This window comes from Hordeum vulgare, chromosome 7H, assembly GCF_904849725.1.
Source record: "Hordeum vulgare subsp. vulgare chromosome 7H, MorexV3_pseudomolecules_assembly, whole genome shotgun sequence".
NCBI classification, from domain to species: domain Eukaryota; kingdom Viridiplantae; phylum Streptophyta; class Magnoliopsida; order Poales; family Poaceae; genus Hordeum; species Hordeum vulgare.
In genome coordinates this window covers 94,491,430-94,503,082 of record NC_058524.1, presented here as the reverse complement: position 1 = coordinate 94,503,082, position 11,653 = coordinate 94,491,430, and the positions used below count along the sequence as shown (strand labels likewise).

The following is an 11,653-nucleotide window of genomic DNA, read 5'->3' as shown; positions in this document are numbered from 1 at the left end:
CAAGCAAAAAAAAACCTAGTCCTCTTTCTTCTTAGAGAGAGAAATTTGGCATGGGCAAACATTCCGACCCAAAAATTGCCGATCGGATTGAGTTACGCTTGTACTTTGGGCCAGGAACAAGCCTTGATGTGCAACCCAAAAGGTAATTTGTAACGGGCTCGAGCTTCATTTTCTTGTTGAAAAATAGCTCGGCTGGTCCATAATGCATTGATGCGCAACTTCTATCTTTTCTTTTCTCAAAAAGGATGAATATGTTGATCAAGAAATAGCTCTACGTTTTGTAAGACACAACCCAAAAATATTGCCCGGTCCCAAAGGCAGCCATCCTGTTGTCCGAGTGCTAGATAAACCGAACTTGGCGAACAACATTCACACCCCTATCAATTTGCCACAAGCTAAGCTTCCCACCTATAGAGAAGCATGAGGTGTTTTGTTCGTTTTCTTTTTCCTTGATCACGTCCACCGCCATGGGTTATGGCGCAGTCCGACTCCACTATGATCGACAGTGAGCGTCGTTGCCTAGCCAGTATGACCGGGAGCTCCTATTACGCGCCCCGCATGCCGGGAATCGGCTGCACGCAACCCCCCCCCCCCCCCGCCCCGCCCCCGCGCGCGCTCCTTGCGCATCCTTCTAGGCCGGCACATTTGTGGTGCACGGTTATCCTTTTTTCGAGATTTCGAAAAGAATACTAACTTTCAAAAGCATGCACGGATTAAAAGAAATGTTCATCGAATTAAAAAACAGTTCTTGAATTCAAAAAATCTCCACTATTTCAAAAGAATGAACATTTTTATGAGCATTTTTTAATAATGATGAACATCTTTTTGTATTTGATGAACATTTTTTGAACTTGATGAACAAAATTAGTTTTCAACATTTTTTTTTGAAAAAATGGATGAGCAAATTTTGAATTCAATGAACAGATTTTAAATTTTATGACCATTTTTTGGAATCTACGAACACAATTTGAAATTTGATGAACGTTTATGAAATTTGATGAACGTTTATTTGATGAAATTTGATGAACGTTTAATTTGATGAACTTTTTTTGAATTCCGCCATCAGCTCATCTAGCTCAAGAGAGGGACTTGCGTGTGGGCTTTTGGTGGCCGTCTCGCGGGCTTGATTAATCACATATTTCCCCGATTGCCCAGATATGGTTGTGTTTTGCAAATTGGTTTTCAAACTACTAGAACTGTCCATATGGATTGACTGATTCGTGAAGTGACGCCAAAGATACACTTCATTGTTTATAAGCGAGTAGCAATCATATACATGGACGAATTGGCTACTTCAACATGGTGGTATCGACCGTTGAAAAGAATTGTTGTACGATACAGCATCCTATCATCCTATGATACAACTTGATGATCATGGCGACATGCAGCTCAGGAGTGCACTGACAACGCAGCGTCGGCGGCTTCCATCTTCTTGGCGGCGCCGTTCTTGCTTCCAATTCCAAGCTCCGCCGCAGCGGAAAGCAGGGACGTCGAGCTCGTGCCCCACCCGTGCTCGTGGCCCCTCGTCCTCGACAGCTCCGATACGTGCCGGATCATGTACTCCAGGTCGGTGTACGACGACCCGCCGTCCTCCATGGCCGCGCTGGCCTCTTCGGCGAGCTTCTTGGCCCTGGACCTCCTCGCGGCCCCCTCCTGCCCGCCGTCCATCAGCTCGGCGACCACCCTCTCCACGTCGGCCCCGGTGACCTGGACGCCCTCGGCCTCCGCGGGCACGTTCATGACGGGCAGCTTGGCGCCGGACCTGACGCCGACGCGGAGCACGTCCACGAGCAGCCGCTCGCTGCAGAACTGGTCGGCGAAGTTGGGCCACGTCAGCGCCGGCACGCCGTGGGAGATGGCCTCCAGCGTCGCGTTCCAGCCGCAGTGCGTCAGGAAGCCGCCCACCGCCGGGTGCGAGAGGATGGTCACCTGCGGCGCCCAGCCTCGGACGAGGAGGCCCCTGTCCTTGACGCGCTCCTCGAACCCCTCCTCGTCCAGCAGCGCTTGCACGGCGGCGTCGGCCTTGGCCTCCTTGATGGCCCACACGAACGGCCGCCCCGACGCCTCCAGACCGCGCGCCAGCTCGGCGACCTGCTTCGCCGGCAGCTTCGCGATGCTGCCGAAGCTGATGTAGAGCACGGACGCCGGCGGCCGGGCGTCGAGCCATGAGACGATGCGGCCGGCGTCGACGTCGGCGCGGTTGCCGCGGCCGGCCTTGGCATCGGCGTCGTCGAACCTCGAGGCGCACGTCGGCCCGACGGCCCACGTCCTCCGGCCGAGGGACGCCGCGTAGGCGTCGACGAAGACGCCCTCGATGCCGCGGAACGTGTTCACGAGCAGGCCGTCGGCAGTGGCCTCGGCGTCGAGCACATCGCGCTGCTCCTTCTCCACGCCGGGCCACTGAAAGAAGCCACGGAACGTAGCCTGGTTTCCAACGGCGGGCACCGGGAAGTCCGGCACCTCGAACTCCTCCATGTCGTCGGCGACGCGGTCGTACACGCCGTGCTTGGACAGGTTGTGCACGGCGAGGAGGAAGTAGGCGGAGGGGCAGTGCATGACCAGCCTGGGGATGCCGAGGCCGGCGCACACGCCAGCCGTCCACGGGTTGCAGGAGTCGGCGATGAGGCAGTCAGGCCGGCGCGGCAGCGCCCGGACGTACTCCTCGAGCGGCTCGGCCATCCCCCAGATGGCCTGGAAGAACTTGATGTACATGGTCGGGTCGACCATCTGGTCGGCGTTCTCCAGCCCCTCCGGCAGCCCGAAGCGCGGGCCGGGGAAGGGCAGCTCGGCGAGGCCGACGCGCAGGCCCGCCCTCGCGGCGCTCTCGACGGCGGGCCTGTTGCGCGCGGCGTTGACGGGCGTGGTGAGCACGGTGACCCGCGGCCCGCGCGCGGCGATGAGGCGCGCCAGGTCCACCATCGGGATGATGTGTCCCTGCGCCACCAGCGGCACCAGCAGGAAGTGCAGCTCCGACGCCGCCATCTTCTCTAGTGTTCCTCACGGCGTATCTCTGGCTCGCTTGCTCCGCGACGGCAGCTATATATAGCTAGCGACGGTGGTAACGGCGCCCAGCACAGCTGTGTGAATTAAGAAGGTTAATTGTAGCGTGGCTGGTCAGTGGCTGTGAGACACCTAGGAGACGGTCGTCCGTGAGTTTTTGTGACGCGTACGGCGTACGGCACGACCGATGTCGTCTCCACGAGTAAGCTTAGCGCTATGCTGAGGACATCGGACGTGACAGGCGGCGGAGAGATGTGCATGGATGAAAAATTGCTCATCGGTGTGCATGTATGAGTAGCAAAAAGAAAAGAGGTGTGTGCGTGTAGGAGGAAGGAGAGAAGTTGAGAAGGTAGAGGAGGAGGTGGCGCCAAGCGAAAGGAACCATCGAGTGGTGGCGAGGCCAGGACGTGATAAGGGACGTGGGGTTACCGTACACAGAGGGCCACACATGCGTGTGTTCCTCCCGGGACGGGACGGGGCCATCTTCTGTTACGCATGGCGACACGTGAGCTACCGAACGGGCGTGTGAGTCGCAGTCGCGGGCGCGGAGACCTACGTGGACGCAGATGTTACACGAGCGGTCGTTTCGAAGCTGTGTGGATCCAGGGTTCGAGCTGGTTTCTAGAAGCGGGAGCTTCCGCGATGACGTGTGCGCACACCGAAGCGTCCTCGTCGCCGTCTTCGGAAACCAATCGGCGGTACGGGCGCCGGCATGGCGCCATTTGCCGGTCTTGTTTCTTTTGCGGATGGAGGCTCTGGTGATCTTGTCCTCTGGTTGGTGATTTGTTTGCTTTTTGTTTGACGGCATGCGGTTGGTGGTTTCGTGGTCGCAGAACGCATCTCCGCCGAGATATGCACATTCCCGGACGGCGCACGCAGGCAAACACCTTTTTGGAAAGCGTACCATTGTGAATTTTTTTAATTTGAAAATCCTCTACTACAACACTATGCTTTTTAATTTTAAAATGTTGACAATGAATTAGGCCTTCCGTAATGCATTGTCTCTTAGCGCGGTATCCTAGATAGTATACGATCGTTAGATACAACCATCCTAATGTATTGTATGTTAAGTGTCGTATCTTAGTAAGCATGTATTTAATGATTTTGGCCTCATACTAATATGTGATTGGTCTAACAAGTTATTTTGCCTATGATACCGTGCAAGAGCCGTATCCTAAATAAGATACAACAACCTCCTCTTTCCTTAATAAATATAGTGCCACGTCAGCATTTTGCCTATGATATTGTGCCAAGATACTACCATTACGGAAGGCCTTAAGGCTATTAATCTCGATTGAGGCAGTCAATTTTGACCAGGTCGCCTCCTTGGGCCTGTAGAGGGGCGCCTACTGTTTTATGGGATCATGTTGTTAGAGTAACTCTAGCAGACCATGCAAAAGACGCAAACCCGTAAAATTCCGGCGAGTATGCGGGTTCGGTTCATTTTTTTGATCAAAATAGAGCCCGCATACTCATCCGGCCCGTAAATTTTTAGGGCGGCCCGCAAACCGCACGCCCCGACCATTATATCTATGGTTCCGCGACGCGTTTGCGGGTCGAAACCCTATCCCTCGCCGTCGCCGAGCCACGCAATTCCCCACCCCCCTTCTCCACATTTCTCGCCGCCGGCGACTACCTTCCGCCTCCAACTGCCATGTGGGGCCGCATGTGGAGCTCCGGACGCGGCTCCACCAGCAGATCCCGCGGCGGCAACGACCCCGAGCGCAAGCGGCGCGTCCGCTCCGACGCCGCGAGGAAGCGCGGAGCAAAGAGGTGGACCAACCGCGGCCTCTCGCCGCGGCCGAGCTTCCTCGTCCGGGAGACGGAGGAGTACGACCGTCGGCATGGCCGTACGCCGTCCTCGGCCGCGGGCTCGTCCTCGGCGGCGAGAGCTTATTCCTACGCCGGGAGCTCCTCCTCTTCCGCCGCGCGCCTTCTCCCTGTGAAGAGGAAGTGGTCAGAGGAGCCAGAGGAACCGGAGGACGTCGAGTTCGTCCCCGTCAAGGAGGAGCCAGAGGAGCTCGGCCGCCGCGGAGTCGTCGGGCCGGAGGACTTCGTCGCCGACGTGGACGCGGTTACGGCCGCCATTGCCGAGCGTAGCATGCACGAGGAGGCGGAGCGTCGGCGCCACGACGAGAAGATCGAAGACCTCCAGTGGCGGCAGGCGGTCGAGGCCAACCTCGCCGCCAAGGCGAAGGACGACGAGTGGCGGCGCATCCGCGAGGAGCAGAGGGCGATGTAAATCGATCTCTGCAGCTCCGGCGAGGAGGATTGAGCTCCTCGGAGGCCTCGTCCATGGACGCGAGCTTGCCGCCGTCAGATCCCCACCCCTAGTACTAGTATTGATGTAGTATGTAGTATGAACTAGTGTTTGCAGTGCTTGATCATGTAAAATATATGTAGTATGTAGTATGAACTTCCCGCGAAAACAATATTTTTAAATTATGTAGTTTCATCTACGGTTTTTGTTCGGTCGCGCATGTTTTCGACCCGCAAACGCGATCTTCGTGAAACCGCAAACACGTTTTGCGGGTCGAGATTTTGCGGGGTTGATAACCCACAAGTATAGGGGATCACAACAGTTTTCGAGGGTAGAGTATTCAACCCAAATTTATTGATTCGGCTCAAAGAGAAGCCAAAGAATATTCTCAAGTATTAGCACGTGAGTTGTCAATTCAACCACACCTGAAAGATTTAGTATCTGCAGCAAAGTAGGGTGATAGCACCAGTAGCAACGGTAACGAGTAGCAGCAGAGTAACAATAGTAGCAATAGAGTAACAGTAGCAGCAGTGACAACAATAGCAGAAAGTAACGTAGCAAGGACCAGTAGGAAAAGACTCGTAGGCATTGGATCGGTGATGGATGATTATGCCGGATGCTATTTGATACGTCTCCAACGTATCTATAATTTTTGATGGTTTCATGCTATTATCTTGTCAGACTTTGGATGTTTTGCATGCCTTTTATATATTTTTTGGAACTAACTTATTAACTCAGTGCCAAGTGACAGTTCCTGTTTTTTCCATGTTTTTGACCCCTTTCAGAGGAGATTTTGAAACGGAGTCCAAACGGAATAAAATCCCTGAAAAGAATTTTTCCGTAACTGAAGAAGATCACGAGACTTGACAGCCAAGACAGGGGGGCCCCAGGGGCCCCACAAGCCCCCACCCCGTGGCCAGGGAGGGAGGCTGCGGCCCACAGGTTTGTGGGCCCCCTGGACACACTTTGCCCTAGGGGTTGCGCCTATATATTTCCTAAAAATCCTAAAAAAATTAGGAGATCATCGAAAGTACTTTTCCGCCGCCGCAAGCTTCTGTCTCCGCAAGATCCCATCTGGGGCACGTTCTGGTGCCCTGCTAGAGGGGGGATTTGGATACGGAGGGCTTCTTCATCAACACCATGACCTCTTCGATGATGCGTGAGTAGTTCACCATAGACCTACAGGTCCATAGCTAGTAACTAGATGACTTCTTCTCTCTCTTGGATCTTCAATACAAAGTTCTCCATGATCTTCATGGAGATCTATCCGATGTAATCTTCTTTTGCAGTGTGTTTTTCGAGATCCGATGAATTGTGGATTTAAGATCAGATTATCTATGAATCTTATTTGAGTTTCTTCTGATCTCTCTTATGCATGATTTCATATCCTTGTAATTCTCTTCGAGTTGCGGGTTTTGTCTGGCCAACTAGATCTATGATTCTTGCAATGAGAGAAGCGCTTGGTTTTGGGTTCATACCGTGCGGTGACCTCACCCAGTGACAGAAGGGGTAGCGAGGCACGCATCGTGTTGTTGCCATCAAGGGTAAAAAGATGGGGTTTTCAACATTGGTTTGAGATTATCCCTCTACATCATGTCATCTTGCTTAAGGCGTTACTTTGTTCGTCATGAAGTCAATACACTAGATGCATGCTGGATAGCGGTCGATGTGTGGAGTAATAGTAGTAGATGCAGAAAGTATCGGTCTACTTGTCTCGGACGTGATGCATATATGTATGATCATTGCCTTAGATATCATCATGACTTTGCGTGGTTCTATCAATTTCTCGATAGTAATTTGTTCACCCACCGTGATATTTGCTATTTTGAGAGAAGCCTCTAGTGAACACTATGGCCCCCGGGTCTACTCCACACCATATTTTCAGCCTTACACTTTTTACTTCGTTGCACTTTCCGCCTTCAGATCTCACTTTGCAAACAATCTTGAAGGGATTGACAACCCGTTTGAAGCGTTGGGTGCAAGCTTGTTTGTGTTTGTGTAGGTACTCTGGACTTGACGAGACCCTCCTTCTGGATCGATACCTTGGTTCTCAAACTGAGGGAAATACTTACTACTCCTGTGCTGCATCACCCTTTCCTCTTCAAGGGAAAAACCAACGCAAGCCCAGTCTCCGTCAATGTGTCAATTTCTGACGCTGTTATCTGTTGCCGTAGCAGAAGAATTTCTGGCGCCATTGCCGGGGAGGAAGATCAAGTCAAGTACTCATCCAAGTAGGTGTCGCAAACTCATCTCTTGCATTTACTTTGTTTGCCAGTTGCCTCTCGTTTTCCTCAACCCCACTTCACAATTTGCCTTTTTCGTTCGCCTTTTCATTCGCCCTTTTTTCTCGCTTGCTCTTTGTTTCCTTGTGTGCTTGCTTGCTTGCCGAAGTCACCATGAATGAAAACACCAAACTTTGTGACTTCTCGAATACTAATAATAATGATTTTATTAGTACTCCGATTGCTCCCGCCACTAGTGCAAAGTCATACGAAATCAATGCCGCTTTGCTGAATCTTGTTATGAAAGAGCAATTCTCCGGCCTTCCTAGTGAAGATGCCGCATCCCATCTCAATACCTTCATTGAGCTTTGCGATATGCAAAATAAGAAAGATGTTGATAATGACGTGATTAAATTGAAGCATTTTTCCTTTCTCGTTGCGAGATCGCGCAAAAACTTGGTTTTCTTCTTTGCCCAAAAATAGTATCGATTCTTGGTATAAGTGCAAAGATGCTTATATATCCAAGTATTTTCCGCCGGCTAAGATTATCTCTCTCCGTAATGATATCATGAATTTTTAGTAACTTGATCATGAACATGTTGCACAATCTTGGGAGAGAATGAAATTAATGATTAGAAATTGTCCCGCTCATGGCTTGAGTCTTTGGATGATTATTCAAATCTTTTACGCTGGCTTGAATTTTGCTTCTAGAAATATCTTGGACTCCGCCTCAAGTGGAACATTCATGGAAATCACGTTAGGGGAAGCCACAAAGCTCCTAGACAACATCATGACAAACTACTCTTAGTGGCACACTGAAAGGTCACTTACTAGTAAGAAGGTACACGCTATAGAGGAAATTAACTCGTTGAGTGCTAAGATGGACGAGTTAATGAATTTGGTTGCTAGTAGAAGTGCTCATTTGGATCCTAATGATATGCCCTTGTCTTCTTTGATTGAGAGTAGCAATGCTAGCTTGGACGTTAATTTTGTTGGTAGGAATAACTTTGGCAACAACAATGCTTTTAGAGGAAACTATGTTCCTAGGCCTTTTCCTAGTAACTCCTCTAATAATTTTGGCAACTCCTACAATAATACTCATGGAAATTACAATAGATTACCCTGTGATCTAGAGAATAATATCAAAGAGTTCATCAACTCTCAAAAGATTTTCAATGCGTCCATAGAGGAAAAGCTACTCAAAATTGACGATTTGGCTAAGAGCGTTGATAGAATGTCTAGTGATGTTGATGCTTTGAAAGTTAGATGTGCTCCTCCCAAAATCAGCATGGATGAAACTTTGAAAGCTATGCGTGTTTCCATGATTGAGAGCCAAGAAAGAACCGCCCAAATTCGTGCTAGACATGAATGGCTTAAAAAGGCGTGTTCTCGTGATGAGAATCACGAAGATCTTAAAGTGCTTGGTGTGACTCCCATTGAATCTTTGTTTTCTTGTGTCAAACCTAATGATTATGGGGCTGGATATGAATCCACTTTGGTTGAAAAGTGCCCCAATGATTCGGAGTCCATCTATCTTGATGCTAAAAGCATTGAAAGTGGAGTAGAAGATGTTAAAACTTTGAGTAGTAATGAAATTACTACCGTGGATTTCAAGGAATTCAATTATGATAGTTGCTCCTTGATTGAATTCATTTCTTTGATGCAATCCATGTTAAACTCTCCACACGCTTATAGCCAAAACAAGGCCTTTACCGATCATATCGTCGAAGCTATGATAAAATCTCTTGAAGAGAAACTAGAATTGGAAGTCTTATCCCTAGAAAGCTTCATGATGAGTGGGAACCTACCATCAAAATCAAAATCAAAAACTATGAGTGCAATGCTTTGTGTGATTTGGGTGCTAGTGTTTCTGCGATTCCAAAGTCTTTATGTGATGTTCTGGGTTTTAATGAGATTGAAGAGTGTTCTCTTAATTTGTATCTTGCTGATTCTACTGTCAATAAACCCATGCGAAGGATCAATGATGTTCTTATTATTGCAAATATGAACTATGTACCCGTGGATTTCATTGTGCTTGACATTGATTGCAATCCTACTTGCCCTATTATTCTTGGTAGACCTTTCCTAAGGACTATCGGTGCTATCATTGATATGAAGGAAGGGAATATTAGATTTCAATTTCCTTTAAGGAAGGGCATGGAAAATTTCCTAGAAATAAAATATGATTGCCTTATGAATCCATGATGAGGGCCACTTATGGGTTGAGCACCAAAGACGACGATACGTGATTCTATCGCTTTTATGCCTAGCTAAGGGCGTGAAAGAATAGTGCTTGTTGGGAGGCAACCCAATGAACTTATCTTTGTTTCTGTTTTGTTACGTCTACACCATCACAATTCTGTTGTGATTGTGTTTTTTGTGTTTCTTTTTTTTTGAGCCAAGCAAAACCTTTATGACTAGTCTTGGTAATGGTTGTTTGATCCTGCTGGAAAAAGACAGAAACTTTTTGCTCACGAGATGATTTTTCATTTTTATTCAGAAAGAGCTTTTGAGTTGATTCTTTTTGCTTCTGGTTTTATGCCTTTTGCCCAGGCCATCGTAATTTTTCAGATTTTTTGAGGTACCAGAAGTATACGAAGTATACAGATTTCTACAGACTCGTCTGTTTTTGACAGATTCTGTTTTTGTTGAGTTGGTTGCTTGTTTTGATGAAACTATGTTTAGTATCGGGGGGTATTAGCCATGGAAAAGTGAGAATACAGTAGCCCAACACCAATATAGATAGAATTCAAGGTTTCTACAGTACCAAAAGAAGTGGTAGTTTGTTTTCTTGTGCTAATGTTATCACGAGTTTCTGTTTAAGTTTTGTGTTGTGAAGTTTTCAAGTTTTGGGTGATGTTCTCATGGACAAAGAGATAAGGAGTGGAAAGAGCTCAAGCTTGGGGATGCCCAAGGCATCCCAAGCCAAATTCAAGGACACCAAAAAGCCTAAGCTTGGGGATGCCCCGGGAAGGCATCCCCTCTTTCGTCTTCAATCCATCGGTAACATTACTTGGAGCTATATTTTTATTCACCACATGATATGTGTTTTGCTTGGAGCGTCTTGTATCTTAGGAGGCTTTTCTTTTTGTTGTGTCACAATCATCCTTGGTGCACACCATTTTAAGAGAGAGAGACATGCACTCATCGTGATTTTGCTAGAATGCTCATAGTGCGTCACTTATATCTTTTGAGCTAGATACTTTTGCTCTTTGTGATTCACTTATATCTTTTAGAGCACGACAGTGCGTGATTTGGTAGTTGGCTTATGCTATGAAAGTAGTCCCAAATGTGATAGGTACCCAAAGAGGATGTAAAAACCTCCATCTTCATGTGCATTGAGTAGAAGGAGAAGTTTTGATTCCTCTCAATTAGTTTTGAGACGTGGATTCGGTAATATTAAGAGTTATGTTAGTAAGGTGTTGTGAATCTAGAAATTCTTGTGTTGAAGTTAGTAATTCCCGTAGCATGCACGTATGGTGAACCGCTATGTTAGGAAGTCGGAGCATAATTGATCTATTGATTGTCATCCTTTGTGTTGAGGTCGGGATCGCGCGATGGCTAACACCTACCAACCCTTCCCCTAGGAGTATGCGTTTAGCACTTTGTTTCGATTACTAATAAAAACTTTTGCAACAAGTATGTGAGTTCTTGATGACTAATGTGAGTCCATGGTATAGATGCACTTTCACCTTCCACCATTGCTAGCGTCTCTAGTGCCGCGCAATTCTCGCCGGTACACAAACCCACCATATGCCTTCCTCAAAACAGCCACCATACCTACCTACTATGGCATTTTCATAGCCATTCCGAGATATATTGCCATGAAACTCCCACCGTTCCGTCTCATGACTTGTGCGGTCACTCTCATATTTCCATTGCATGGTCGTAAGATAGCTAGCGAGATGTTTCAACGTCATACACCATGCTAGATCATTACACATCCCGGTACACTGCGGAGGTATTTCCTATAGAGTCATCATCATTTTGAGTTGTGAGTAAATAAAAGTGTGATGATCATCATTATTAGAGCATTGTCCCATGTGAGGAAATAGAAAAAAAAGAGGCCAAAGAGCCCAAAAAAAGGAAGAGAAAATAGAGAGGCATAAGAGCCCAATTAAAAAAAAGAGATAAAAGAGAGAAGGGACAATGCTACTATCTTTTTCCACAC

At 48.1% G+C, this 11,653-nt stretch overlaps 1 protein-coding gene across 1 annotated transcript; it reads right to left on the bottom strand.

The window, feature by feature from the left end:
• Nucleotides 1-1,179: 1,179 nt before the first annotated feature.
• On the bottom strand, nt 1,180-3,333 carry LOC123413053 (UDP-glycosyltransferase 73C5-like). The gene has a single exon (XM_045105996.1). It carries the CDS (start codon nt 2,980-2,982, stop codon nt 1,390-1,392), a length of 1,593 nt encoding a protein of 530 aa, XP_044961931.1. The 5' UTR covers nt 2,983-3,333; the 3' UTR covers nt 1,180-1,389.
• Nucleotides 3,334-11,653: the final 8,320 nt, after the last annotated feature.